Source organism: Vanessa cardui, chromosome 11, assembly GCF_905220365.1.
Source record: "Vanessa cardui chromosome 11, ilVanCard2.1, whole genome shotgun sequence".
Lineage (NCBI taxonomy): Eukaryota > Metazoa > Arthropoda > Insecta > Lepidoptera > Nymphalidae > Vanessa > Vanessa cardui.
The window spans coordinates 10,681,959-10,708,237 of record NC_061133.1 but is presented as its reverse complement, the minus strand read 5'-3'; the positions used below and the strand labels follow the sequence as shown (position 1 = coordinate 10,708,237).

The 26,279-nt window shown below is 31.3% G+C and overlaps 1 protein-coding gene across 1 annotated transcript; it reads left to right on the top strand.

Moving 5' to 3' along the window:
• Positions 1-9,579: 9,579 nt before the first annotated feature.
• Positions 9,580-15,335, top strand: LOC124533766. Its single transcript, XM_047109272.1, has 3 exons — positions 9,580-9,725; positions 12,056-12,275; positions 12,421-15,335. The coding sequence occupies exons 1-3, from the start codon at positions 9,664-9,666 to the stop codon at positions 14,221-14,223; spliced, it is 2,085 nt and encodes a 694-aa protein (XP_046965228.1). The 5' UTR covers positions 9,580-9,663; the 3' UTR covers positions 14,224-15,335.
• The last annotated feature ends 10,944 nt before the right edge of the window (positions 15,336-26,279 follow it).

The following is a 26,279-nucleotide window of genomic DNA, read 5'->3' as shown; positions in this document are numbered from 1 at the left end:
AATTTTACATGTAAAAAATAATGTTTCAATGATACTCCCCCTTTAATCTTTGATGTTGTTGATATAAATTTAAAAGACGTGTTCATAAAGTTTATAGTCACATTTATTATTTAAGTTAAATCTAATATTGAATTTTCGCTGTAAAGTTGTATCAAATTTTGATTTTAATAAAAATATAAATACGATTGATCTTGTGTTTTATTTAAAACGTCATAAAATAAATTATTGGCTCATTTGAATATTAGTGCGTGACGTCATTTATTTCAATTGGGGAAATTGAATAGGATTCGTTAAAACATATTAATAATAATTGAAGACAAACACATATAGGCCAAAAAATGTACACTAACTATAAAATCAAGATCTAAATAAACATTAACAGATTTTCAATATCAATGTTGTTTAAGGGTGATTAGTTGTATGTGTTTCTGTCTTTTTCTCACGAATGTCAAAACAATGATGGAAGAAGGAGAAAAAATCGCTGACTTAATTTGTAGTAATATCATGAGATAAGTTGTTTCTTTAAATCACCGGAACTAATGATCCAATTCTAAAATAAAATTCACTGATTGGGAGCTATATTATTGCTGAGTGTTTTAGAGTATATAACATATTGATATCACTAGTGATATGATATAACTTATTGATATATTGAAGATGTGCGAAACCTGGGTTTGTTAGTTCTTTAAATAATAAGGAATTCGAAATGTGGGTGTATCGAGAACGAACGCTATGTTACGCAAGAAAAAATAATTAAGTTATATATAAGTTTTATAAATAATATTTTGGTACCTTGGTTTCTTATAATTAACAAGAATAGAATACATTATAAATGAAGAAAATTTTCATTTTATAATATTTATATAAGTAGCCGATATTCTTTGTCTACGCTTAAGCTACCAACACACTAACTATTTAAGCCGTGAATTCGTAATAAAAATACAAAGTCACCGTCATCTATAATACCACTAAAGATTTGTCCATTAAATTCAGTTTAAAAAATTTATAGTTCAATATAATAATACTCTGAAATACTGAACAAACACATTTCAAGTGGTTTTCAAGAAACTTGGCTGCAGAATAATGGGACCGGTACTTGTACTAAAACACTTCGAGATCTGAGGAAAACTTTTAATAACATGAAATTTTCTTGAGAATCTCGAACGAGGATTTATGCTTGAATTCGTTCAGCGTCTCCACATGTTTAATTAATAACTCGAGCACTTGTGAATTTACTAAGCAATACATATTAATTATTAAAGATAACAGTAGATGGGATTTCAAAATAATATTTATATTTATATATCATCTAATGTACAAATATGAAATAGATTTTTAGGGCAGAAATATTAATAAACTGTTTTCTAAGTAATGTGCTTAATAAGACACATACATAAAATAACATAATAAAATATATTTACTTAGTAAATTGTCTGGGTACTACCCACACGTTTTCTATCGCAAAATAGTAATATTTATTAATCTTGTGTGCTTGTTTCAAAGGTAAGTTAGCTAATGAGTAGAGGCACAAAGAATAATATCTTGGTTCCAAGGAATATGAGCCAAACAATTTTTTTAAGTTTAATATTATTGACTTTCTATAGCAAGAGTCGCTCAAAAATGAGGAAAATAATCATCATTTTAAGACTATATGTCTTCATTACATAGTACACGAAAACTGGTCTTAATATTAAACATTACAGACAAAACATTCGCAGTATACTTATGTAAAAAGAATCGTAGCAATACGATATCTTTTAAGAAAATACTTATATGCTTTATACTCCTCTAATTAATTTTTAAGCTTTGCTAGGAGTGGGGACAATAGCCGTACACCGGATCGAACCTGTAACATTTAACAACGCCAGACGGTCTTTAATCCATACCGCCATTGATATTTACTTACTAATAAATATTAAGTAAGTAATATGTAGTAATATTTTAATCTACTCGTAGGTGTTTTCTACTTACCTTTAATGATGACACAAGAACTTACCAACTGCTTAAGATAATGAAAGCAACACTTTTTCAATGTTCATATCGAGTAGAAATAAATACACGAAGCTACAAAAAAGGTTTTTTTTTTTTTAAATTGTTCATCTCTGACGCCGCTTTACTACGTTTTGACGCAAGGATGCAATGCTGTTTACGTATGAAATTGACTTATCCGGCATCGTGTGTAGACAGCCTAATATTCTCCACATGTAGCTCAATTTCCTTCAAACTGGAATATATTGATGCAATTCATTCCTGTTTAGTGGCAGAATTATTGCAAGGAAGGAGAAATAAACTCACAATTACGGTTATGCTTTGGGTGCTTCTCAAAAACGCAAGCCACGTTGTTTTAGTAATTGTTTATCTTTTAAAAGAAATTATGACATAAGATCTTTTTATAATTATTTACTCAATGCTTAAACTGGGATCAATTTTTAGTAGTTGTAGTAGTAACAGCCCGTAAATTTCCCGCTGCTGGACTAAGGCCTCCTCTCCCATTTGGGAGAGGGTTTGGAACATATTCCACCACGCTGTTCCAATGCGGGTTAGTAGAATGCACACGTGGCAGAATATCGATGAAATTAAACACATGCAGATTTCCTCACGATGTGTTCCTTCACCGCGGAGCACGAGATGAATTATAAACACAAATTAAGCACATATATATAGTGGTGCTTGCCTGGGTTTGAACCCGAAGTCATCGGTTAAGATGCACGCGTTCTATCCACTGGGCCATCTCGGCTCTCACTTATATATTCAGTACAAAGACATATTTTTAGTCACATGTAAGTAATAACAATACAATGAAGCGTTCTTATGCAGTCACGCCTTTCAAGGGAAATACCTACTCAGCGTAACTACGTTATACTGCATTGCTTTATAATAGTACTATAACAATAACATTATTTCTATAATCATCTTTTCGATTTTCCATGTGTTGGGCTACAAGATGAACCATATATGTGTATAAAAAATAAGTCATTCTAGTTGACCCCTGTGGTATGATGGTCAAATTCGCACGTGACATAATAATATTCTGTGCCTTTTTGGCACGAATAGAAATCTAAAAATAAAGTAAAAATAGTGTAACATTTTATTTGGTGGTAGGGCTTTGTGCAAGCCCGCCTGGGTAGGTACCACCCTCACACTCATCTGTTATTATATCGCCAAATAACAGTACTCAGTATTGTTGTGTTCCGGTTTTAAGGGTGAGTGAGCCAGTGTAACTACAGGTACAAGGGACATAACATCTTAGTTCCCAAGGTTGGTGGCACATTGACGAGGTAAGGAATAATTAATATTTCTTACAGCGTCATTGTCTATGGGCGATGGTGACCACTTACCACCAGGTGGCCCATATGCTCGTCCGCCAACCTATACCATAAAAAAACATAAAATTAATTAAGAGACATAACTACGTGAGTCGAAGTAAACCCTTTAATGATTTCAATTATATATCTGATAAATCTTTAAGTTATTTGAGATTAATTGACATAAACACACATCCGCATTTCTGATTATTTTAGGAAAAATTTAAATCATAGTATTCATTTTACATAAATGCATTAGTTCGAAGTTAAACTATAAATCCTCCGCTAACTATGAATTCCCGACACGAATAGCTTGTGACGTTAAAACTTAACCCGCATTTTATCCAGTGTGACACTACGAAGAAATTGGGAACTATGCGCATTTATTTAAAAAAAGAACATCACTTAACTTTTTTTTTAGTAGAAGCTTTTTAGAAATAGTTTCGAAAAGTTATTATAGGTATGAATTAATTATAGGAGAATAGATTTGTGTATTAAGAAGATTTTTTGCCTCTTATTAAATATATTATATATGTATATATTAATGGCTGTTAAAATCTACCATCGTCTTAGAGATTAGTTTATAAAACCATATATTTCGAGGTTATAATTAAGATTTAAGAAAGTACAGTAACAATACTTCAAATTTAATTTAATTTAAATTAATCTACCCGGATGTACGCTCTTTGGAACTTTTACGAATATAAAACTTTAATAAAACTGTAATTAGTCCAATATTTTTATTAATTAGGTAGGCGGATGAGTAAATGGGCCACCTGATGGTTAGTGGTCATTACTGCCAATATATAATGGTGTCGTAAGAATTTTCTTAATCATTCTTTACATTAACAATTAAGTTATTATACCAATTGAGCCTGTAGTAAAACTGGTTCAGCCTTCAAACTGGAACAAAATAATACAAGGATGTTTGGCGCTTCAATATATTATGAACTGTTGGTAACCTGTCCAGACGGGCATGCATCCTACCACCAACATATCAGACCAGCTAACTTAGACCGGCATTATGATATAATTATAAGGTGATCGCGAATATCAAATAGTTCTTTCAATTTAGACGTCAGTTAACTATAGATATAGGTAAAACAGTGAAGTATATCGTGTATATGTAGTTTCAAGGAAAGTACAATAAATGCGGGAACTAATTCAAACAACTGGCGACGCTTGATTTATTGCGTTTCCTGCGACCGGTACGGCTGTGCCGTGCAGTAATTTCTACAATTCCGTTACTAGATATGTCTGTTTGAACCTCGGCTGTTTATGTGATAACCTTGGATTATAAACTAGGTAACTATGGGCATATTAATTTTGCAGCAAGGTTTTTCACAAATAACAAATCATTTTGTTGTATGGAATTTTTTTTTCGTTAAGGAATTCAAATTCACCTGTGGAACATGAAGCTCAAATTAACATCATGGGCCCAAACTTGATAACCAACATTGAGCACTCCATGTTGGGGTGCACAGTTAATTTAATGGGAGACATTTAAGTCGATGAGGACGTTCTAGCAATGGAAGCTTAGCTGCTAGCGGGTCTAAGCTGTTCTACCCACGCTAAATGTCCGCACAGGCCCCGTGAGTCGAAGCGTGATTTTATCAATAAAACATCGTCATCGACCTAAACGTAAGTCGTACGTGGTAGGACTATGTGCACGTCTCTCTAGGTAGGTACCACCCACTCATCAGATAATCCACCGCTAAACAACAGTACGCAGTATTGTTGTGTTCCGGCTTGAAGGGTGAGTGAGCTAGTGTAACTACGGGCACAATGGACATAACAACTTAGTTTCCAAGTTTGGTGGCGCATTGTCGGTGTAAATAATGGTTAATGTTTCTTACAGCGTCATTGTCTATGAACGGTGGTGACCATTTACCATCATTTGGCCCATATAATCGTTCACTAACCTATGCCTGAGCATTGTTTTTAATATGAGTCAAAAACCTTAACCACCAGTAGCTTATCCGTTCTTATTTTAAAAATATTTTACTTTGATGTGCGACTTATTCTTTGATTTGAGATACTTTTTCTTTTGAATTCAATGCATAGTTTAATGGCTTTTAATTGAGTCGATAGAGTACAGATCTATTGTTCTAAATATTTTGTATTTATAATATATTTGACAATCAGCTTTTTACTTCGGCTAGAATGTACATCTGTCACATTTAAGCTATCAATAGCATTCGAGTGTTCGATTTATTTATTTATTTATATACAAAAATAAAATCTTTTCATGCAAATACTGCAAAATAATATAATATTTTTAATTAAAACTTTATAAATATTCACAACTTCATAATTTAATTAATTTCGTCACCATTACTTAATTAGCATTTATAATAAATTTACCGGTTTAATCACGTACGATTTAAATTAAGAATAATGAACAATCGGATAAATAATTATAATATTTAATTAATTAATCCTGATTTAAGCCAAACATTTAATACACGTTATGTAATCGGTGCGTATTGTATTTGTCGATAATCACATATCATTAGGCGGAATTACCCACGTGTTATGAATAACTTTTTGTTAATAAGCATTTGCTGGAGATTTTTCTGAAATCAGTTCAGAACCGGTTAAGAGCCCTCAAGGAAAGAGCCTACGCATTTCTTTAAGGTCGCCAATGCACCTACAAGCCCCCAGTGTTGCAGGTGCCCATAGGTGGTGTTAGTTACTTTCCTTTAGGTGAGACACTCCTGCTCGTTTGCCTACATCTTAAGAAAAAAAATATCAAGGTAATTATGAACCAAAGAGTCGAGATGGCCCAGTGGTTAGAACGCGTGCATCTTAATCGATGATTGTGGGGTCAAACCCAGGCATCACCGCTGATTCATGTGTTTAATTTGTCTTTATAATTCGTCTCGTGCTCAGCGGTGAAGGAAAACATCGTGAGGAAACCTGCATGTGACAAATTTCATAGAAATTCTGCCAGATGTGTATTCCACCAACCCGCATTGGAACAGCGTGGTGGAATATGTTCCATACCTTCTCCTCAAAGGGAGAGGAGGCCTTTAGCCCAGCAGTGGGAATTTACAGGCTGTTGTTGTTGTTGTTGTTGTATGAACCAAAATTGTCATGAAATTACAATTTTCAATCTATTAGTTTATTTATTTTGCAACGGTACATCTAGTAATTCAGTACAAAACTTTGTTTTGTTTTATTAATTAGCTACTAGCGTCCCTGAGCGGTTCTACCCACGTTAAATGTCCACACAGCCTCAGTGAGTCGTAGCGCGATTTTATCAATAAATTGAGAAACTAACGTGAATAAGTTATTTCAAGTCAGACTTGTGGTTCCTTGGAAACTAATACTTTAGCTAAAATGTTTGTAGAGATTCTTATTATTCGAAACTCAGTAGGTTGGTTGATTTCGAACGTTATTAGCTGTATTTGTTAATCTTTTACTTGGGGAGTAATTAAATATATACGGATTCCTAGTACGATTATTCTAAAGTTCATTGTTTTTATTTAGTTACCGAAATTTATTCATAATATTCAAGAGACAGTATTTGAATATAAATTGAATTATTTTAAGTTCGAATATTTGTTGATTTATGAAAATAAATGTTGTCGAAATAAGAGAAGAATATAATTATTTCGTTTAGAGAAATGTATACCCTTGAGAAATGTATGATAATAACCGAAAACAACGGGTCTTTACCCTCAACGATATCTTTAAATATAAAAGGAAAATGAAATAACTTCTGATAACAACAGGACGTATTTATGATAACGTTTCATGAATAAAATTACTTTAATGTGACTTCTGAGGTTGCTCTTAAAGTGAATTATTGTTTTTTAAATATGATAAAAAACTTATAAATAACCAAGTAATTAGTTAAAATCTGCATATTTAAATGGCGGTAGATAAAACCTACTCATGATATATGTATTTCGCCGCCAAACAATATACTTAGAGTATTTTTGCGTTCTGATTTGAAGGATGAGTGGCTCAGTGCTACACAACAAGGATCATAACATCATGTACAAGTAATTAATGCAGCTTACAAGTAATTCATGTTTTTACATCGCGATGGCAATATTCGCGTCGGTGGTCTGGGAAACACTTTTGATAAGAGATGTTTATGGTATGAATTTCATGGAATAAACATATCCGATCAAAAGTGTTTTCCAGCCCACCGACTACGTTCTGAGCCGAGGTGCGATCTTATAGAAAACACCCTCAGAACGTCGTCACTTTCGAGCCCAAAGACCTCTATTGTCAAGGCCGAGACTAGTACATGCCTCAACGCCCGGTGAGGCTGTAAAGGCCAGTAAGGCCAACCGCACTACTACAAACACGATCCAAAAAAAATACAATTATTATGGTGGCACATCTTACTTTTATTTTAAAACAATACTGTCGTGAATCTTCCTTAGGATCGAGTGATCTAAATACAGTTACCATGGTTGGTGGTGTATTCATGTATTGGCTAAGGAAGGAATGCGTAATATTTCTTACAACGCCTATTCCTATGGGCGGTGGTGACTACTTAATATGAGGTGGAACATTAACCCTTCCGCCTTTATACATTTAAAAAAATTATGTTTTTACTGGTCACAGAGATTAAAGTTTTGTGTTGAAGACATTCGCAAGGAATTAAAGTAAATAATATTTCTCATAATCTTAAAATAAAATATTGTAAATATAAGTATGGTTTTTTTAGCTATTGCGTAAAATAAAACTATTGTAAAAATATTATATATTATTCACTTATGTATACGAAATAATTTAGACGCCAGATCTTTTAATTTTTTTATAAAGAAGTTCGTGTAGGAAATGCTGGAGTTAATGTTCATTTAAATGTCAGAAGTCTTCTCATTTATCATAAAAGCTTGTACAGAAAAGAGACAAGTTATTTTAAATTATAGAGCAATTAAATTCAAGGATGTATTTATCACCATCATATACATATATTAGATTTTAGTTGTGTCTAAGTCCATATTTAACCTATAAAACAATAATACCAACATATATTAGGTTTCTGTGTAAGTGGGAGGCTAAATAGAAGCTGTTAATAAATAATAATATCTATTACTTCGAATATCGTATTATATACACACATACATATGTAATTACGTCTGCTGATATATACATATCTGTTTAATATAAATAGACAGCGACATGGTTTGATCCATCTCCATTAAAGTTGAGTCACATACGTTTAGCTCACATACATATACACATATAATCTATCCTAAATACAAAAACACAAAAAGCAAATAAACAACATTTGATAACGACAGCTCGAATAACTCATAATACTCATTATGGATTTGCAAAGAAACACCACTCTGCACAGTATTATAAAGATTTATCAGGAATTTATATTTTGTACAACAAAACTAGCAAATAGCGTGACATAAATTTTATGACATACTAAGGTTTTTTGATGTTCAGTTCTTCTTCGATTGGAATGGATAGTCCATTCCAATGGATGTATGTTCGTATTTTCTTTTTAACTAAAATTTAATTTATATCATTCTCTCGGCAACCTTAGGAAATGTTGTAAGAAAGATACATAATATTTAGGGTGCACAAAAGATAAATAAATACATAGAGAAACACAATTTACTCGTAATGAATAAATGTTTATGTTTACTCAATAGTCAGGGGCCATCTGAAAATCAGTGCTGTGCATTGATGAACCCCTTGCTACTTACACTGTGTTCTTTAATTTTTTCTTTTTTTTTCCTGTATAATCTATGTAATGTATGTGTGTAGCAAAGTAAATGGTTTAAATAAATATATATGAAAAAAAAAAACATGAAACACGGAAAGTCAAAACTTAGTAAGATAATAGGTTTTCGAAAATAAAAACGTCACGTAAAGCAAATATTGCGACACGATAAATGCTTATAATTACATATTTGATTAAATGATACAGAGTATGGTTCTATTGATATTTATTAGATCTTGGTGAACTGACTGCGAATCGATACGGATCTCGTTCAATTATTCACCCCTTAAAACCTTAATATATCAGATTCCATAGCACGTTAGAACGATTAGAAAAAGCCAGAAAGCAATACATATTGTGCGTTCAATATTACAGGATATTTGATAATAATCACGCCCTTGTCCGTGAAATTACCTTCTCGATCATGTTATTGTTTGCTGAGTTTATCCTTTCCATACGTCCATTAAAAGCCTGATACAGCGCTATTATCAGCGCTTATCTCGACATGGATTATAGGAAATAATATATCATTTAGCTTTGACTATAACTGTTAAAAGTGCTAGCAAAGTAGCGGCCATTATTGTTTTTGAACGAGAAATTAAAAAAAAAGTAATAGTAAATTATATATTTGACTGTTTTTATATTATGTTTTGAAAAATGAAACTTGTTCCAGTCGACTTGTTAAAGCAGAAACGGTTATCTATATCTTCATTTGTAAGGTAAGAATTTTCAATCAGTTACCAAAAGACAAGTTACATGACACTCGATAACCCATTAAATTGTTAACGTAATTAAATTGAACACAGCTTTGGTGTAATTTTCAATTTTATACGAAACTAGGCTCTAATTATGTAATACAGATGAACAATTTTCGTATTGTAGTACAATGTTAGATGTTACATAGCTATTTTCATTAAATAAACACCGATATTAAAATATCAATTTATTTAAATCACGAATTATATTGTGTAAATCTTAGGAGATATATCAAAATAATCTACTAGAAGATTGTAGTTCTTCAAAAGGTCAACGGTAAAATCCGCAGTAATACGGACCTTTCTTGTAAAGTTATATCATGATTATTATTTTAGCAAAAATTAAAGGTATTTGCGAAGCCATATTTTCGGATTAATTATTAATCCTTACTCATATAAATGTGTTAATTACATTGAAAAATATGCAGCTTTTGCATACTTAAAAAAATTAAAAACAAAGGCAAAAAATTTCAACTGATGCATATATTTTTTTAAGGTTCTGGAATATTGTAGCCCACTTAACATTACTAGGCACTACTGACTAGGATGTGGTAGGATTATAGTTCCATTCTTTATTTCGATAATTTCGCTGGTTTTCGTAATTTTTGGAACTCAGTTATTTCCGATTTATGTTTTATTTTAATCTAGCTTTCCCAGTACAATTTTAAATAATGTTTCTCAATTATGACATACATGTAAAACAATAAAACAAATAACTGTATCTATTTAATATATTATTTAATTGAATGTAATTTTTAATAATAAACCTGCCTTGGCACGATGTAATTTATAAATTATGTTTTATAAACATTATTCACAATTTGTAGCACTGAGGAATACTGTAGCTTTCTAAAAGTGTTTTTTTTTTAAATATAAATGTCATTAATCCGGGGGTTGCCCCAACAATAAAACAAACAAATTTATAATATCAGTACCTATATACTACAAAGAGAAAAAGTTTATCATAGATTGTGCTAGTGTAATATAGTCATTGATCTTGGATTTGTGGGTAAAAAATAAATCTTGATGATGATTTTTTTTTTAATATTCTAGAGCAAGTAGAGCAATTCAGAAAGATTAAACTCAAAACTCATGAATACGTTCGTCAAATGTCAGAAAGTGATATGCGACGTACACGAAAATAATTATCACATATAAATGATACACGTATAAAAATAGCGTTTCAACGTAAGTAGGTTTGTTAGAGTTCACGAGTGAAATACGAATTCCTTTCGTCCAGAATAGTACTGCAATAAAATTATTACGCTTTTTTTTTCAAGGGGTTGTTTCTTATGACGCAATACCTGTACTGTAAATACGGTGCCAGAAAGTTGACATAGTTCTAATTGGTTATTGATTTATGTACACTATAAGGAAGAAAGCGAAGTCGTTTCTTTAAAGGCATATTTTTTCACAAACAATCATACTCGTATAGTTAGTCTAGTATATAGAATACGTAGAGAATATATCTTATTCTTTAAGCTCGAATCTCACAAGCATCACTTTGAACGTCTTCATTTGAATATCAAGTGTTGTTTGGCGGAAAATATTGTGAGGAAACAACATATAACATTGGTGTATAGAATTTTGACGTATAATCTGGTATTTGTATACGCCAATCTTTAATGGTAAACACCTATATTATTATATTATAGGCTTAATATTTGTTGTGTTGGAATCGTGAGTCATTTTCTATTTTATTTACACTATAGATAGTATAGTTTGATGTATTTATTTTGAGATAGTATTGAATTTGTAGTCATTAATATGCTTTTATAGTGAAATATTAACCTTTGTCAGGGGCAACGTGAATGTGGTACCTACACTGTATTACCATTATTATTGTTTTGAATCATACATTAATTATAAATGGTTGTTAATTTTAGTCGTATTACACACAGACAACCAATATTAGCGAACTAACTAATAATACAAAATTGCTAAATAAAAGGTATAGTTGAAAACGTCTTCAAATAATTTTATAACTATTACTACTTATTCTATTAAAAAGTTAGTGGACATTTTGGCCCAATCCTCGAAAAGTAGATAACGATATTTTTTCTGCACCTGAACTGACTAATTAAATTTGTCCTTCAATCCAAAATAAGAGTTAATTTGCAGTATTTGCCTACACATTCATATGTTTTATATTATGTCTCTTCAAGGAACTACGGTCTCCGTTGAGGTACTACCACTGTAGCTGAAATCAAAAAAAACATAAGCGTATATGTTGGAATATATGAATGTCTAACTAATATTGTCATAAAGAAGTTCATAGCATTTTTTATACACAGGAACACGTCTTGCAGCAGAGGATGGTTACGTTGGCTGGTTCAAATCATTTTTGGTACCCTCATCGTGAGCAGCTTCATTTTGATCGTGCTCATGGCTCTGAACAGCTCTCATAGAGCGACACTTCGTAATTCGAGATGCACTGTCGTCAATTGCAGAGTTATTTGCAATGACGCACCATTCTATGGGAACTATGAGAATGATATTGTAAATGCTGCTGCGGTAAGTATTTTTTTATTCACAATATACACAAAAAGCAACGGTTTTAAATGTGTTTATTAAAGCCAATAGCAATTATATATATAGTACAAAGTCCATAGTCTCTCGGTAAATACTAAATGCTAATGATGTTATAATTTTATTACAGGAAGTCGACCCTAATTGCGAAAGCATTGCTTTACAGCTGAACAGACCAACATTCGAAAATTCTAAAGTACCGGAACATTGGCTTTCCAGTATTCGATCCCATGTTCGGGAGTTGGCTATTATTGGAGGAAATATTAAATATATACCGTCGTATGCATTCATGACACCATTCAGCAATAACCTTAGGACATTAATTTTGGAGAAAATAGAAATAAATCATTGGGAAAACGATATGTTAATAGGTCTCTCCAGCCTAAAAAAACTTTATATCAAGAACTGTATTCTGAATGATATACAAAAACATGCTTTAAGAATCGTGGACGAGAGCTTGCAATTTTTGGACATCAAAGCTACTAATGATTTCAATCCAACTAATCTAACAGGCTCAGCGAAACTTGAATCTTTAACCGTTGTTGATTTTTCATTGAATAACTTTTATAACATTTTACAGTACAGGAGTTTTTCCAAGCTAAATTACTGCAAAGTTTTATTTCTTAACTCGTGTAGGATAACATCGCTTGGTCCAGGTACATTTGACAATTTGAATAGCATTGAAGTGTTGTATCTGAACGATAACAACTTGGTAACAGTTCCAGTGGGATTGTTTAACAAAATTATACCACTTGAACCAAGAATTGCTTTACAGGAGAATATCTGGCACTGTGATTGTTCTTCAAAGGATTTGAGGAATGTTTTTAACAGTGGCCTACTGATAGATGATCCTATTTGCCGCTACCCACATACATTAAATGGGATGACATTCTCTGATTTAGAAGGGTACTGTAAAGAAGTCGTTGATCAAAATGGAATAGTTTACAATCCGAAGACTAATCCGTGTAAAAATATATCTAATGTCATGTATATGAATGATGCGTGTTCTGAAACGAATTCTACCAATGATAAAGTAAGAACAGTATCAAGGGGACGGACGTGTCTTTTAAACAGAATAAATAGTAACGAACTGAATTTGTCATCTGATAATATTGGTGACGAAATTCGTCCGGTTTGGATAAAACCCGTGTATTCCGTTCGAAGTGATATCCATTCGATGGTTGAAATGGTATTGTCTGAACAACCAGGTCTTGGTCTACTTTGGTACCAGTCGTTATGTTTCAAAGAAGTTTTTTGCACCAACACGATACCGCAAGTTCTGAAGATTTTTAACATAGATTCTGACGTAAGCTACACGTTCTGCCCATTCAATTTAACTAATGAGAAAGTATTGAGACATCAATGTGTATCATTTAATTTTTTAGATACGACGTCAAATTATGCATCTAATAATTATGAATTGATATTGTACATTTGTATTTCATTGGGTTGTCTTTTGTGCGGTGCTGTATCTGTATACGTGATCATTCAACGATATCCAAATCTTTTAAAGGGAAACAAAAGAGTTATACTTGTCAAACACAAGTCTATCGAGGCACTAATATTACCACCAAAATTACCGAAACGCAAGAATTTCTTGAGCGAGCCAAAACCGATAACCAGTCATGTTTATGAAAAGAAGAAAATTTTCTTGTTATCAGATAATATTGACAGATTGTCTCCGAAGAATTTTGCTAGATCGATTTCGATGAGAAGCTGCGACAGTAATGATGCAAGTTACATATCAGCTTTGCCACCTACCGAGGAACAGATAAACGAATGGCGTTCTAATCAAAGCGTCGATCAATTTGATAATATACCCATGTCCGATAGCGATACATCGCCATTTTATAGCATTTTTGACCAAGACTCTTTACCCTATTACTCGATTCAAACCTGTGAGAGGTTTTACGAAGTTCCGAAACAATATTAAGTTTAAATCATAAATCATAAGGCTCATTTTTAATTCATTCACGCAAACATTTCTTATCTGATTGGCATAAAATTATCACAAAAAAGTTTAAGGCTTCTAGATAAAGATCAAACATGTTCATTGTAGTATATTTTACAAAATAACGTGATTAATGTATCATTTAGATGACATATTTTTAAAATACATACTTTTTTATACTTGGAAATTGTATTCACTGAAAATCTTGAATAAATATCGGTAATCTATTAATAAAAAATAATTATTTTATGTTAAAAAGTTTATTACTATTGCATTTTTTCTTTGCGATTTAAATTATTACGGATAGTCAATTCTAAACATTCTAAAAGCTTTATAACGTTTCAAAAGCGCTCAAGGAAGTGAAATATTTATTCGTGCAAGTATACACAGAAATTGGAGTGAGAATATTGGTGCAGCTTCAACATATGGATATTATACTGTTAAATAATTCCAAACGCATTCATAGACAATGGCTACTTTAAATGTAAATTGTCTATGATACAATTTCACTGTATTATTTTAATTTACTGTAACAGTGTACATTCATATACTGTGCAGAGCATGTGTAATTCACGCAAGTTTTATTAAATGCGTATTACGTAACAGAATTTATCATAATCTGAACCGACATTATGATTGATGATATGAAATGCATTTTTAAATAAATAATTCGAAAGGCGGGGTTTTACTTGCATTATATTAAATATTTGCAATAAATTATTTCTTTGACGCCATTTAAATGTACATAACTCTTAGCGAGTTATTATCGTACTTCGAATGTCATAAATCATTATATTGAGGAAGCAGTGAGACTATTTATTCTGGTCGCGTGCGAGACGCTCAAATCGGTCAGCCATATGAGCACGTCCGCGCCCTTTAAGTGAATCAATTTCATACAGCTGTTTCGAATGAGCTGCGCCAGCGCAGACGATATGTATTGTCTTTGTCATTGGACGACTGTTCTATTTTGACCGTCCGCTCGGAAACGACTGTACCCTTTATAAGAGCTATCACCAGGCATATAGTCAGATGCACATCTTGGCACATATCTGTAATTAATTTGATTATTTATTTAATTTAATTTACATGATAAAATGCGCAATAAAGCTTATTAATTGTTTTATTATGTTACATTTATTTTAAATTTCAAATTTTACTTTTTAGATTACTAATACTACTTTTACTTTTAGATACTTACTTTACAGATTTCTTTCATAGTAACATTAAAATAGTAATAGAATTTATTTAAAAATATAATAATCAATAACAATAATAGGTCCCGTTTTCGCGTATCTTTGAGGCATAAACAAATACTTTTATTATTTTTGGTTACCACCATTTATTTTACGTACGTAAATAGTTACGATATGCTAATGGTAAGGACATAATATGTTGTTATTTACACATATGTATTGTTTATACATTGTTGTTGAAATAAGATAGGATTTGAAAGTATTATTCATATTCTTATTTTGAAAGTGGGTTTTTAATTACTTTAAAGGTTTTATAAGATTGTTTTCATGTAAAATGTAAGATTTTAAATCTTTAAATAAAGTATATTGTTCATTACATTTATTTTATTCATCATCGTATACATTTAAAAATGATATAAATTTATTATCGTTCGCTTGTTTTTAGGTTTCGAATATTATTGACCAAGATTTTGTAATAATTTTAATATCTGTTATAAAAAAAAAAAAAAAACAAAAGTAATAAGTAGCTATCAATACTATTTGTATTTTTTTTATTAAATATATGGAAAAACATTTATATACTTTAATGTATTAATTTTGTGCTTGGCCGTAAATAATAAATCAAAACACGCTGTTATGACGTGGATTTGTGGATATATGAGGCATCACCTTACAATATTTTTCCTGGATTGACTCCGCAACGGTCGGTTACAATTCCTATGTTTTGCGACTGGGCTATCCCGGCTATCTAAAACAAATCAACAAGAGTGTAGTATACTATATTTTGATATAGTATGTCGTATTGATTAATATTGAGTTTAGTATAATTTCCGGCCAATATTTTTGAATCAGGGAATAGCCCTTAAATGCCCTTGATAACCCTTACAAACATTGCGATTATTCATAGGAATTTAAATTGATCTTGTAATAATAAGGTAGGTATTACAAAGGAGCTGATGTAAAAAAAATATTTTTTTTCAAACAATAACTCAAAAGACTAGATGACAACAATTACGATCCATATCGTAGTCACGGTCTATGTCTGCGCAAACCTAGAAAAGCTCTATATTCGTTTCATCCCGGAAGTCACCAGGCAGTACATTGATTTTCTAAGAAAATCGTATGATGTCTAAAATAACCACTATTTTTAAATATATAGTACATACACTGTTTGACATATTATATATCATACATACCTATATGAAGCTTATAACGTGTGTTATGCTGTGAACTAAAATATATTTTGAAGCAAGTCACCTAATAATAAAAATCCAGTCAAGTAAGACTCCAAGTTGTAAAGTGAAATTCTTTTTTTCTTTTTTACAATGAATAAATAATTTACTTGGTGGTAGGGCTTTGTGCAAGCCCGTCTGGGTAGATACCACCCACTCATCAGTTATTCTACCGCCAAATAACAGTACTCAGTACTATTGTGTTCCGGTTTGAAGGGCGAGTGAGCCAGTGTAACTACAGGCACAAGGAACATAACATCTTAGTTCCCATAATTGGTGGCACATTGACGAAGTAAGGAATAGTTAATATTTCTTACAGCGTCATTGTCTATGTTTGATGGCGACCACTTACCATCAGGTGGCCCATATGCTCGTCCACCAACCTATATAATAAAAAAAAAAAAAAAAAATAAATAAAGATAGAAAATATTCTATTTGATTGACAAAAATAAAATATTTTTAACACTTACACAAAGTTACGAAATTTCGCGATCAACGAATGTTTTTTTTTAAAAGGGATATTTAAATAAAAAATATAAATCGTGAACAAAAACTGTATTGTATTTTTGATTATATAGTATGCGGAAACGTTTCATAAAAATTCACCACCATCCATTGGCTTGGTTAAAAATTCAATTGCAATTTTCGACCCAGATATTTTACATAAGCTTAAAATAAATAATATTGTTTCGTAAAAAAGAATATTTATTGTTAAATTTGATGAACAGTTTCATCAAAGAATACAAACAGCAAAATATAATGTATGTGAAAAATATAATCTGCATTTCGTTGAAACTGTTAACTGTAGTTACTCCTAGAGTACCCTTTTAATCTTGTTGTATCTTTCAGTTAAATATCATATTTTATATGCATTTTCTCTGCGAATATTTTCAGTCGTCTTTTCAGTTGACTTATAATTTCGTTCATATTATCCAGTAAACTTTGAGTGAAGTCTTATAATCCAAGTTTTTTTTTCTTCAAGATTTGTAGCTCCGTAGATTTTTGTACAGTTTCTTCTAAGTAATTTAGCTGAATATATAAATAGTAGGCATTTTTCTAACTCATGTCGAGTTTTCGATATGAGTGAGATAAATGTTTGAGGAAGTTGGAAAGTGGCACCGGTAACCGAGGAACTATGTGGAAACCGGCTAACATGGTATGGACATATTATGAGGAGGAATGAGGACCATGTTGTAAGGAAGGTCTTGAGCATGGATGTGGATGGATGTAGAGGTAGTGGACGACCAAAGAAACGATGGATGAATTGCGTGAAATAAGAAATGGTTAGAGAGAAATATGGAAGGAGAAGACATGCTGCACGACCCCGAGTAGACTTGGGATAAGGGCAGGAGGATGATGATATCGAGTTTTCCTTTATTTATTATTTCCTTTAAGAGATTTCAAAATTTGTATATTCATTGTAAATTACTATGAATCGTGTTTGTTCGTTGACCTATATTGGCTTTAGAGAAATAGGCTATTATAAATAGGGGTATTAGGGGTTATTACAAAGCACAGAAGTGTACGCAAACACACACATAACCCAATGGGATGGCAATCGGAAAGATCTCGTGATGTGTGTTCGTATATATTTTTAGATTATATATAAATAACTAAGTTTGTTTGTTTGTTACGTATTCAAGATACTTATCAATCGATCCTCATTAAATTTTGCATACACGCTGTCAATTGTATAGAAAGGTCACACCTACCTAACCCTAACAACAGGTAAGTCGTGGGCGGAAGTTTGTATAATAGATGGAAACTATAACACTAACGAGAAAGGTATAATCTATAAATGTTTAATAATACATTATATAGGTATGTATGTATTATATTTAAATAATTTTACATAATATATTATATATAGTTATTTATGTATGTATTTATTTATTTTCATTTATTCACAACTTAAAATAATTGTTCGTAACTTAAAATAAAAGTCCAGAGGCAGCCTGGAAGAGATCGCTGTAACTTATACTTTAATTTAAATAATAAAATTAGTTTTGAGTGTGTTGGTATACAAAATAAAAATAAGTAAATAAATAATAGGAAGAAAACAAAATCATGTGACAATGTTCTTTGGTTTATAAATAAACGTTTAAAGAAATCACTACGTATAATGTCCATTTTATTTGTCTTCAAACAGCGAGCTAAATTTATCCTTTTCAAACGTTGTACAGTTTTAGTGTACAAGAGAAGATTTATATAAGCGCTTTACAAGCCAGGATCTAGAAAGCAGTCGCGAAAAGCTGAGCAAAGAAATGTCAGAATAAAACTAAAAAGAATGCATTTTCGACTTTGTTTGTGTAGTGACGAAGCCGGCGCTCTATGTAGAGATGCTTAATTATTAAAGATCTTTCTCTGAAGGTTCTAAGGTCAAGAAAGTATTTTTACTTGAAATTTTACGTAATTATAGAGATATAAAATATTATTCTTTTATTTTTACTCGTTTTATTTAAAATTAGTAAGATGTATCTTTATGTCCATTATTAACCTATTATCTAGTGATTATAGAAAAAAATAGTTTCTCTAATGGTTTGATAGCATCGTGCTGATAATGGAGCTGATAATGGATTAGAGCTCATTTATTTTCTTTATTATTAAGTACTCATTGCTCATGTATATGGGGTTGGGCATTAAGTATTAAATATAAAAATTCTATGTCCTTCCCTAGGTTGCAAGCAAGCTTCTACTAAATTATAGATCAAATTCAGTTAATTCGTTTGAATGACAGACAGACAAACTTTCACAATCATAATATTATTATAGGTGTTTGGGAATCACTGGATACGATAAATGCATTTAGGATTCTTGTAAAAGATAACAATTGCACTTTTTTTGCTCTTTTCATTTATATTTTATTTCAAAAATATATTATTTTAATAAAATGGTAATATGACGTAAGTCAAAAGTAAACACATTTAAATTAACCAATATTTCCGTGTATTTTAATGGGTGATTCAAATTTAAAGACAAAATATTTCCATTGTTCAATAGAGGAAAACAGTTGTAATCTTATTAATCCAGGAATTTAGATGCTTTACTGATTACAATTTAAGATCGGTTACAAAGAGACAGATTGCGTGTTATTGGTGTCTTCATTTCGATTAGTGTTTTCCGCAATATTGTACTGAATTATTTGCTATTATTTCATTTATCACAAAGAAGTTAATTATATAAAATGGTTGGTAGCTTTTTATATATTTCATAAGAGATAAACTTTTCAATATATTTATTTATATAAGGTAAATATGATTAAATGTAATGATGATATATACGTAGTAGGTAACCTAGGGGTGGTCAAAATTTACTCTACATTATTAAAAAGACATATCACAACAATTCTTTACAACGTTAACGTAATCCCAATGGGTAAGCTAGGAAATTGCCAAATTAATAATTTAAAAAATATTTTCATTGAAGCATAAAAAGAAATACAATCATGTAATTTTTTTTTCATAAAATACATATATACAATTATTGTTCAGTTCATGATTTGATATGATGACTTTTCGACTCTTATTACTCACTATGCTGGATTTCAATGTTTAATATTATTCCATATAAATATATAAATCACTTTTCAAAGTTTATATTTTTCAATACTAAGTAGTACTTTTACGCTATACATTTGTTATAAATTTTGTATATTTTAAATACATTATGATTATATTTTTAGACGAAAAAATAATGGACTTTCATTATTTTCGATGATTACAGTACTTTTTTATATATATAAGTAAGATGCACTGCGTTTCTTGTCCATGAAATGAAAATTGAATCACTTCGGTGCTACGAATAAATTAATATTAAATTTGGTTTAAAATTGTATAACCGTTTGAAAAACAAGAATGGATTAAAATAAATTAAATGTATACTATCGTCATACTAGTCTCATTGATTAGGAAGACTTCGCTTCGTGTTGAATTTAAATAAAAGCATATAAAATAGACTACAATAACCACGAAACAAATGTTACATAAAAGATTTTCGTTTCTGTTTTATCAGAAACTCGTAAATTATTTTTATATATTTGCTGAATCTATTCACGTAAAAAGGCTAACAAAGTCGAGCTGCACTCATTTAAAGCTATAAATAGATTCGTCTATAGCTGTTCGCAATACTAAAACGATAAAATTATTCATAAGCAATTACTCGACGCGTCAAAATTTATTATTAAAGCGTGAGGAAGTATATTATAAATTACAAAATTTTCACGTGTTTACATAGTTCAAAATTTGATCATAATATACTGGAATATTTTTAGACATCGCTCTATTAAATGCAGAACACCTGCATTCCTGATTAGAATCGAAGCGGTTAAAACATTTTATTTGCGTCTGTCGGCGTCAATGCCAAATATTGTAAGCATTGTGGATTATTGCCTATTCATTCACATATAGATTATAAAATGACAATTTGACAGATGACATATTTTATTTGAAAAAAGAACGCAAAATAAATAAGTATTTGTTTTCTTTTTTCAATTTTGTACAATTGTATCCACGTAATACAATTTAAATGAAAAACTTGTAATACCTATCTATACATATAATATATAATTCCTGACCAGTTATGTGAAAAGCTTTGTATATTTAAAAAAAATCATTGTGAAAAAAGGCATTTTATTCTATACAAGTATGGAACAGTCATTCCATTCATCATAGATTTTCATGCAAGTTATATAAATGAAATTTTACATAAATTCTACCTATATAAATATGATGGTTGAAAAAGAGCTACTATATTTATTTCTTGTCGGTCACCAGTTATTTTCAGTAACATTGGAGTCTAAGAAATTAAACTTGTTTAATTATTCAATACGTCTGAGAATCCTCGCTCGAGAATAATTAATTAAACATTTGATTTAATATAATAGCGCAAAAAATTTCAATGTTAATACACGAAATATTTATTTATGCTATTCCTTATATCCTTCACTAGATTACATAGTAGAACGAAACTATGTCTAGACTATAAATACATCTATGTGTTACAATGTCACATTCAGAAGTCACTTTTAAAATACCGCATCATATTCGATACAAACTCTCATAACACAAGATATGTATTCTGAAACTTTGCTGGCGCTTCGAACCGGTACTTTACTGTTGTTTGCTAACTTATAATTCTTTTGGACAAAAATAATTTCAGCATCTGTTTAAACTATCGATTATATTACAGCCATTCAAACTTGTATCAATGACAATCTCTGGCGTAATTCGTATAGGATGTGATTATACCATTTAATCGTGCTAATGCCAAAGTAATTGCTGAATGCTCTGCCATTAGAATATTTATATAAATAGTCTTTAACGGCCTCAAGTATAACGTTGTTTATTGATTGAATAGTAAAACACTGAACTCTCTTTTTGAAATTCGAACATCATCGTTTAGCTTTCTAGTTACTACTAACTACACCGAATGTTTCATGGATGCCTTTGTGAATGCTCGTCTCAATGGATACCACTCATTTATTAATTATTGAGTTTGTCGACTTAAAGAACTAGTGAGCCAGTGTGTTTGTATGAAGTGTTCTTTCTTTTCTTTTCCCTGCTCGCATCCCAACTTATGCATAATAATAATAACATGCCTTTTCGTTCCATTCTTTTCTATTATTCGTCATCTTCCTTTTTTTTATATGGTATCGTTTGGCGGACGAGCATATGGGCCACCTGATGGTAAGTGGTCACCATCACCTATAGACAATAAAGCTGTAAGAAATATTAACTATTCCTGACATCGTCAATGTGATACCAACCTTGGGAACTAAGATGTTATGTCCCTTGTGCCTGTAGATACACTGGTTCACTCACCCTTTAAACCGAAACACAACAATACTGAGTACTGTTATTAGGCGGTAGAATAACTGATAAGTGGGTAGCACCCACCCAGACGGGCTTGCACAAAGCCCTACCACCAAGTAAACACCCACACTATCCACATTTTCCAAGGTCTATTCTCTCCCTCTCTCCCTTTATGCTCATCACTCTTTAGTATAGCTTCTCTAGTCTATGCCTTTCATATAAAATTAAAATATGTTTTACCTTTTTTTTAAATCAGCATACTAATTAAAAGAAGAAAATGATTGTATTTACGTTCATAAGTATATACATACGAGTACATACTTGGGTTTTCTTAGAAACGAATGTATTTACCTCTTACAAAGTATGTATACTTCTGACAAATATAATTATAATACGAAATGAGATAATAATTTCAGTTTTTTTAGAACATGTCGAAACACATAATCATATCCGAATCCGTTTAAATAAATGAATTTGATTATAAGGTTTATATCATCATGTCTGTCTGAAATGCATTCGAGGAATCAGTAAATACATTAAATAAAATAAAACTATATGCGACTGACAGATTTCTTTCATTAAGTTTTTTTTTATGATATAGGTTGGCGGACGAGCATATGGGCCACCCGATGGTGTGCTCACAATTACCCATAGACAATGACACTGCAAGAAATATTTTCTATTCCTTAAATCATCAATGCGAAATGCCACTAACCTTGGGAACTAAGATATTATGTCCCTTGTGCCTGTAGTTACACTGGGCTAACTACCCAGACGGGCTTGCATAAAGCCCTACCACCAAGACAAAATTGGTTAAATGTCTTCTGAAAATAGCATTGATCTTACTGACCGATAAAAATCATAGTTCTTTTGCCTACTTTTTATTCAAAAAAGACTTTAATGAATTAACATACGTATGTAAAATATAATACATGAAATTATACTGTTTTGTACAACAACAATAGTACAAATCATAATTACGTGAAATTATTCTAGAAATATTTCCCAGATCAATCGAAATTTAAATTGTCTAAGCCAGTAATTACCCCGCCAGTACATTATTGTTGAATTATTAATGAAAAAGTGTATTAATTATTGAAATTTATGGAACGTCTTTGGACAGTTAATGTATTTATTCTGATGTTGTTTAAATATTCCTACCTATTGGATAGTCAGATGAATGCCATGACATCCACGGGAGAAATAAAATCTACTTTTGTGCTGTCCGTAGTGTCTGGTGTTACTTTGGTTGTTACAGGGAAGATCCAGAGCAATAGAGGTCGATCGTCTCTCTGCTTAACTGACCAAATTCAAAATATAAATGGGCTCAATATTGCAACTGCCCTAAGAGAACCTAAAGACAGGGTGGTTAGAAGGAAACTCGTCGACGAATCTGTGAAGGCGCTTCAGGAAGAGCACGACATTCTACTGAAGCACACGAAGAAGAAGAAGATCATTCCATATTTCCGTCTTATATCTTCGAAACCCCAATCCACGTCATTAGACATAGGTTTTGGATTGTTCTAAATTTAAAAATACCCCCGCCGCTGTTTATTGCTTAGTTTTGAGGGATTGTCAGGGATATTTTCGAAGACCATGTTCGATACTAATACTTGATGTCAGGGCTTTGTGCAAGCTAAGAGACCACCAGATAGTAATCATGTATTCAATCCAAACAACTATATTCAGTATTGACATAAGCCAACACACTCACAAAAACACATGCTTAAGTCTCACGCTTCAGATACTCTCACATCCTCACGCCACACATACCCTCAAACATATTAATACTATTATAATAATACACATTTTAGATAAAATTTGTTATTGTATTACCGTGATTGTCATTATTTAAGTTTTAGTATGAGAAAATTATTATGTAAAGTGTAGTATATTTTGTAACTGCTGTCTCGTAGTACTTACCGCTGATTGCATAAGGGAAGAGCGGGGCTTCCTACTACAGGTATTGATATACTTAAAAGGGGGTGCCCAACGATGTATAAACAAGTGTACTACTTTGAATGAAATAAATTATTCTTATTTTTTTATTTATTTATTTATTGTTGTGTTGAAGCGGCACAAGGAACTTCTTCTATCTCAGTGCCCATGGTTGGCACATTGGTTATCTGAAGTACGGTTAATTTTATACAATGTCAACTTCTATGGGATATGGTTATCACTTACCATCAGAAAGCACTTATCTAAATTACCTACCTATATTATATTAAAAAATCAGCACCAATGAAATTGAAGTTGGACTGCCTTGAAGTAATGTTGAATACAACGTAATAGGAATAATTGCGATCGACTGGTAAACAAAGATATTAATCACGAACATATATGTATATATACATACAGATGGATTGATAAACGCCACCTTTTAAGACAGTTGAAATATTATGACAATAAATTCAATCGTATAAAATTTGTTAGTAGATATAAACAGTGACATCAAACTTTTAAATTAGTTTTGGGAGCATGTAACCCACAACAGTACGATACAATTGTAAGTACAGTTTAGCCTTTTTGCTTCATCCGCTGAATGATATTAATCTGGTGTGATAATAATCTGCCAAAAAATTAAACATTATCAAAAAAAAATTAAGAGTGCCGAGATGGCCCAGTGCTTAAAAAGCATGCATCTTAACCGATGACTGCGGGTTCAAACCCAGGCAAGTACCACTTAATATTCATGTGCCTAATTTGTGTTTATAATTCATCTCATGCTCGGCGCTGACGGTAAATATCGTGAGGAAAACCTGCATGAGTTTAATTTTCTAGAAATTCTGACACATCTGTATTCCACCAACTCGCATTAGAACAGTGTGGTAGAATATGATCTAAACCTTCTCAAAGGGAGAGGAGGCCTTAAACCAGCAGTGGGAAATTTACAGTCTGTAGTTGTTGTTGTTGTTGTTGTGGTTGTTTTATATATAAACAATATGTTACAATAATATCGTATAATTATATCTACTTATATGATACATATGTTTTCAAATATTACACACATAAAAAATACTCTGGTCAATGACTAATGCTGACTGATTAAGCCATCTGTCAACACACAACTCAGTCGGTCCAGAATCTTAAAATTGCGTTAGAGCTGTTTTAGTAATAAACACATCGAGAGGCATTATTTATAGAAATAATCTGAATTGGGATTGTATGGAAATGGTAAATAATAATAATAATAATTTATTATCTCCCATATTACATTTTAAATGTATATTAATAATAAGTAAACTTCTATGTACGACATAGGAGCCCAAAGTAAGTTGCTCTGGACTAAGGATTATGATTGTATGGAATTAATTACGCGCCTTCTTAATAATTTGATGTAAGATGTTCTAAAAATAAATCTAAAGGTCGATTTAATGATTTTTTATTCGATTTCAAAATTACCTGAAATAGGTGTTTTAGTAATTCTTCAAAACTTGCTGTAAGTCAATTTCATAGTTGAATTTACAGCATTTTCTATGTTACGGACTGATAATCTTGTAATTTTTGATGCGATATACAAACCACTTAGCGAGACGCTCGTCAATGTTACGTATTGTGCGATTATTAATAGATCAGCTCACTCATTTTTAACATAAGTCTAGATACGTATACGATGGAGTCGTGATTGTTCGTTGGACAAAATATACGGAACCTGGACTAAGATTGTAGAGTCAAATATGGATGGCCTTTTCAGTTTTTATTTAAAGTAATCTTCAAGTTATATATATGTCCACTATTATGTTCACTATTATGTATCATCAGCATGACTTTTTTTCAGATTTTGGTTGTTTTAGTATAAAAAA

Excerpts from the sequence above, each read along its gene's own strand:
- LOC124533766 (XM_047109272.1), top strand. The coding sequence starts at position 9,664 with ATGAAACTTGTTCCAGTCGACTTGTTAAAGCAGAAACGGTTATCTATA. Across the intron at positions 9,726-12,055 it reads TCTATATCTTCATTTGTAAG|GAACACGTCTTGCAGCAGAG; the intron begins GTAAGAATTTTC and ends TTTTATACACAG. Across the intron at positions 12,276-12,420 it reads ATATTGTAAATGCTGCTGCG|GAAGTCGACCCTAATTGCGA; the intron begins GTAAGTATTTTT and ends ATTTTATTACAG.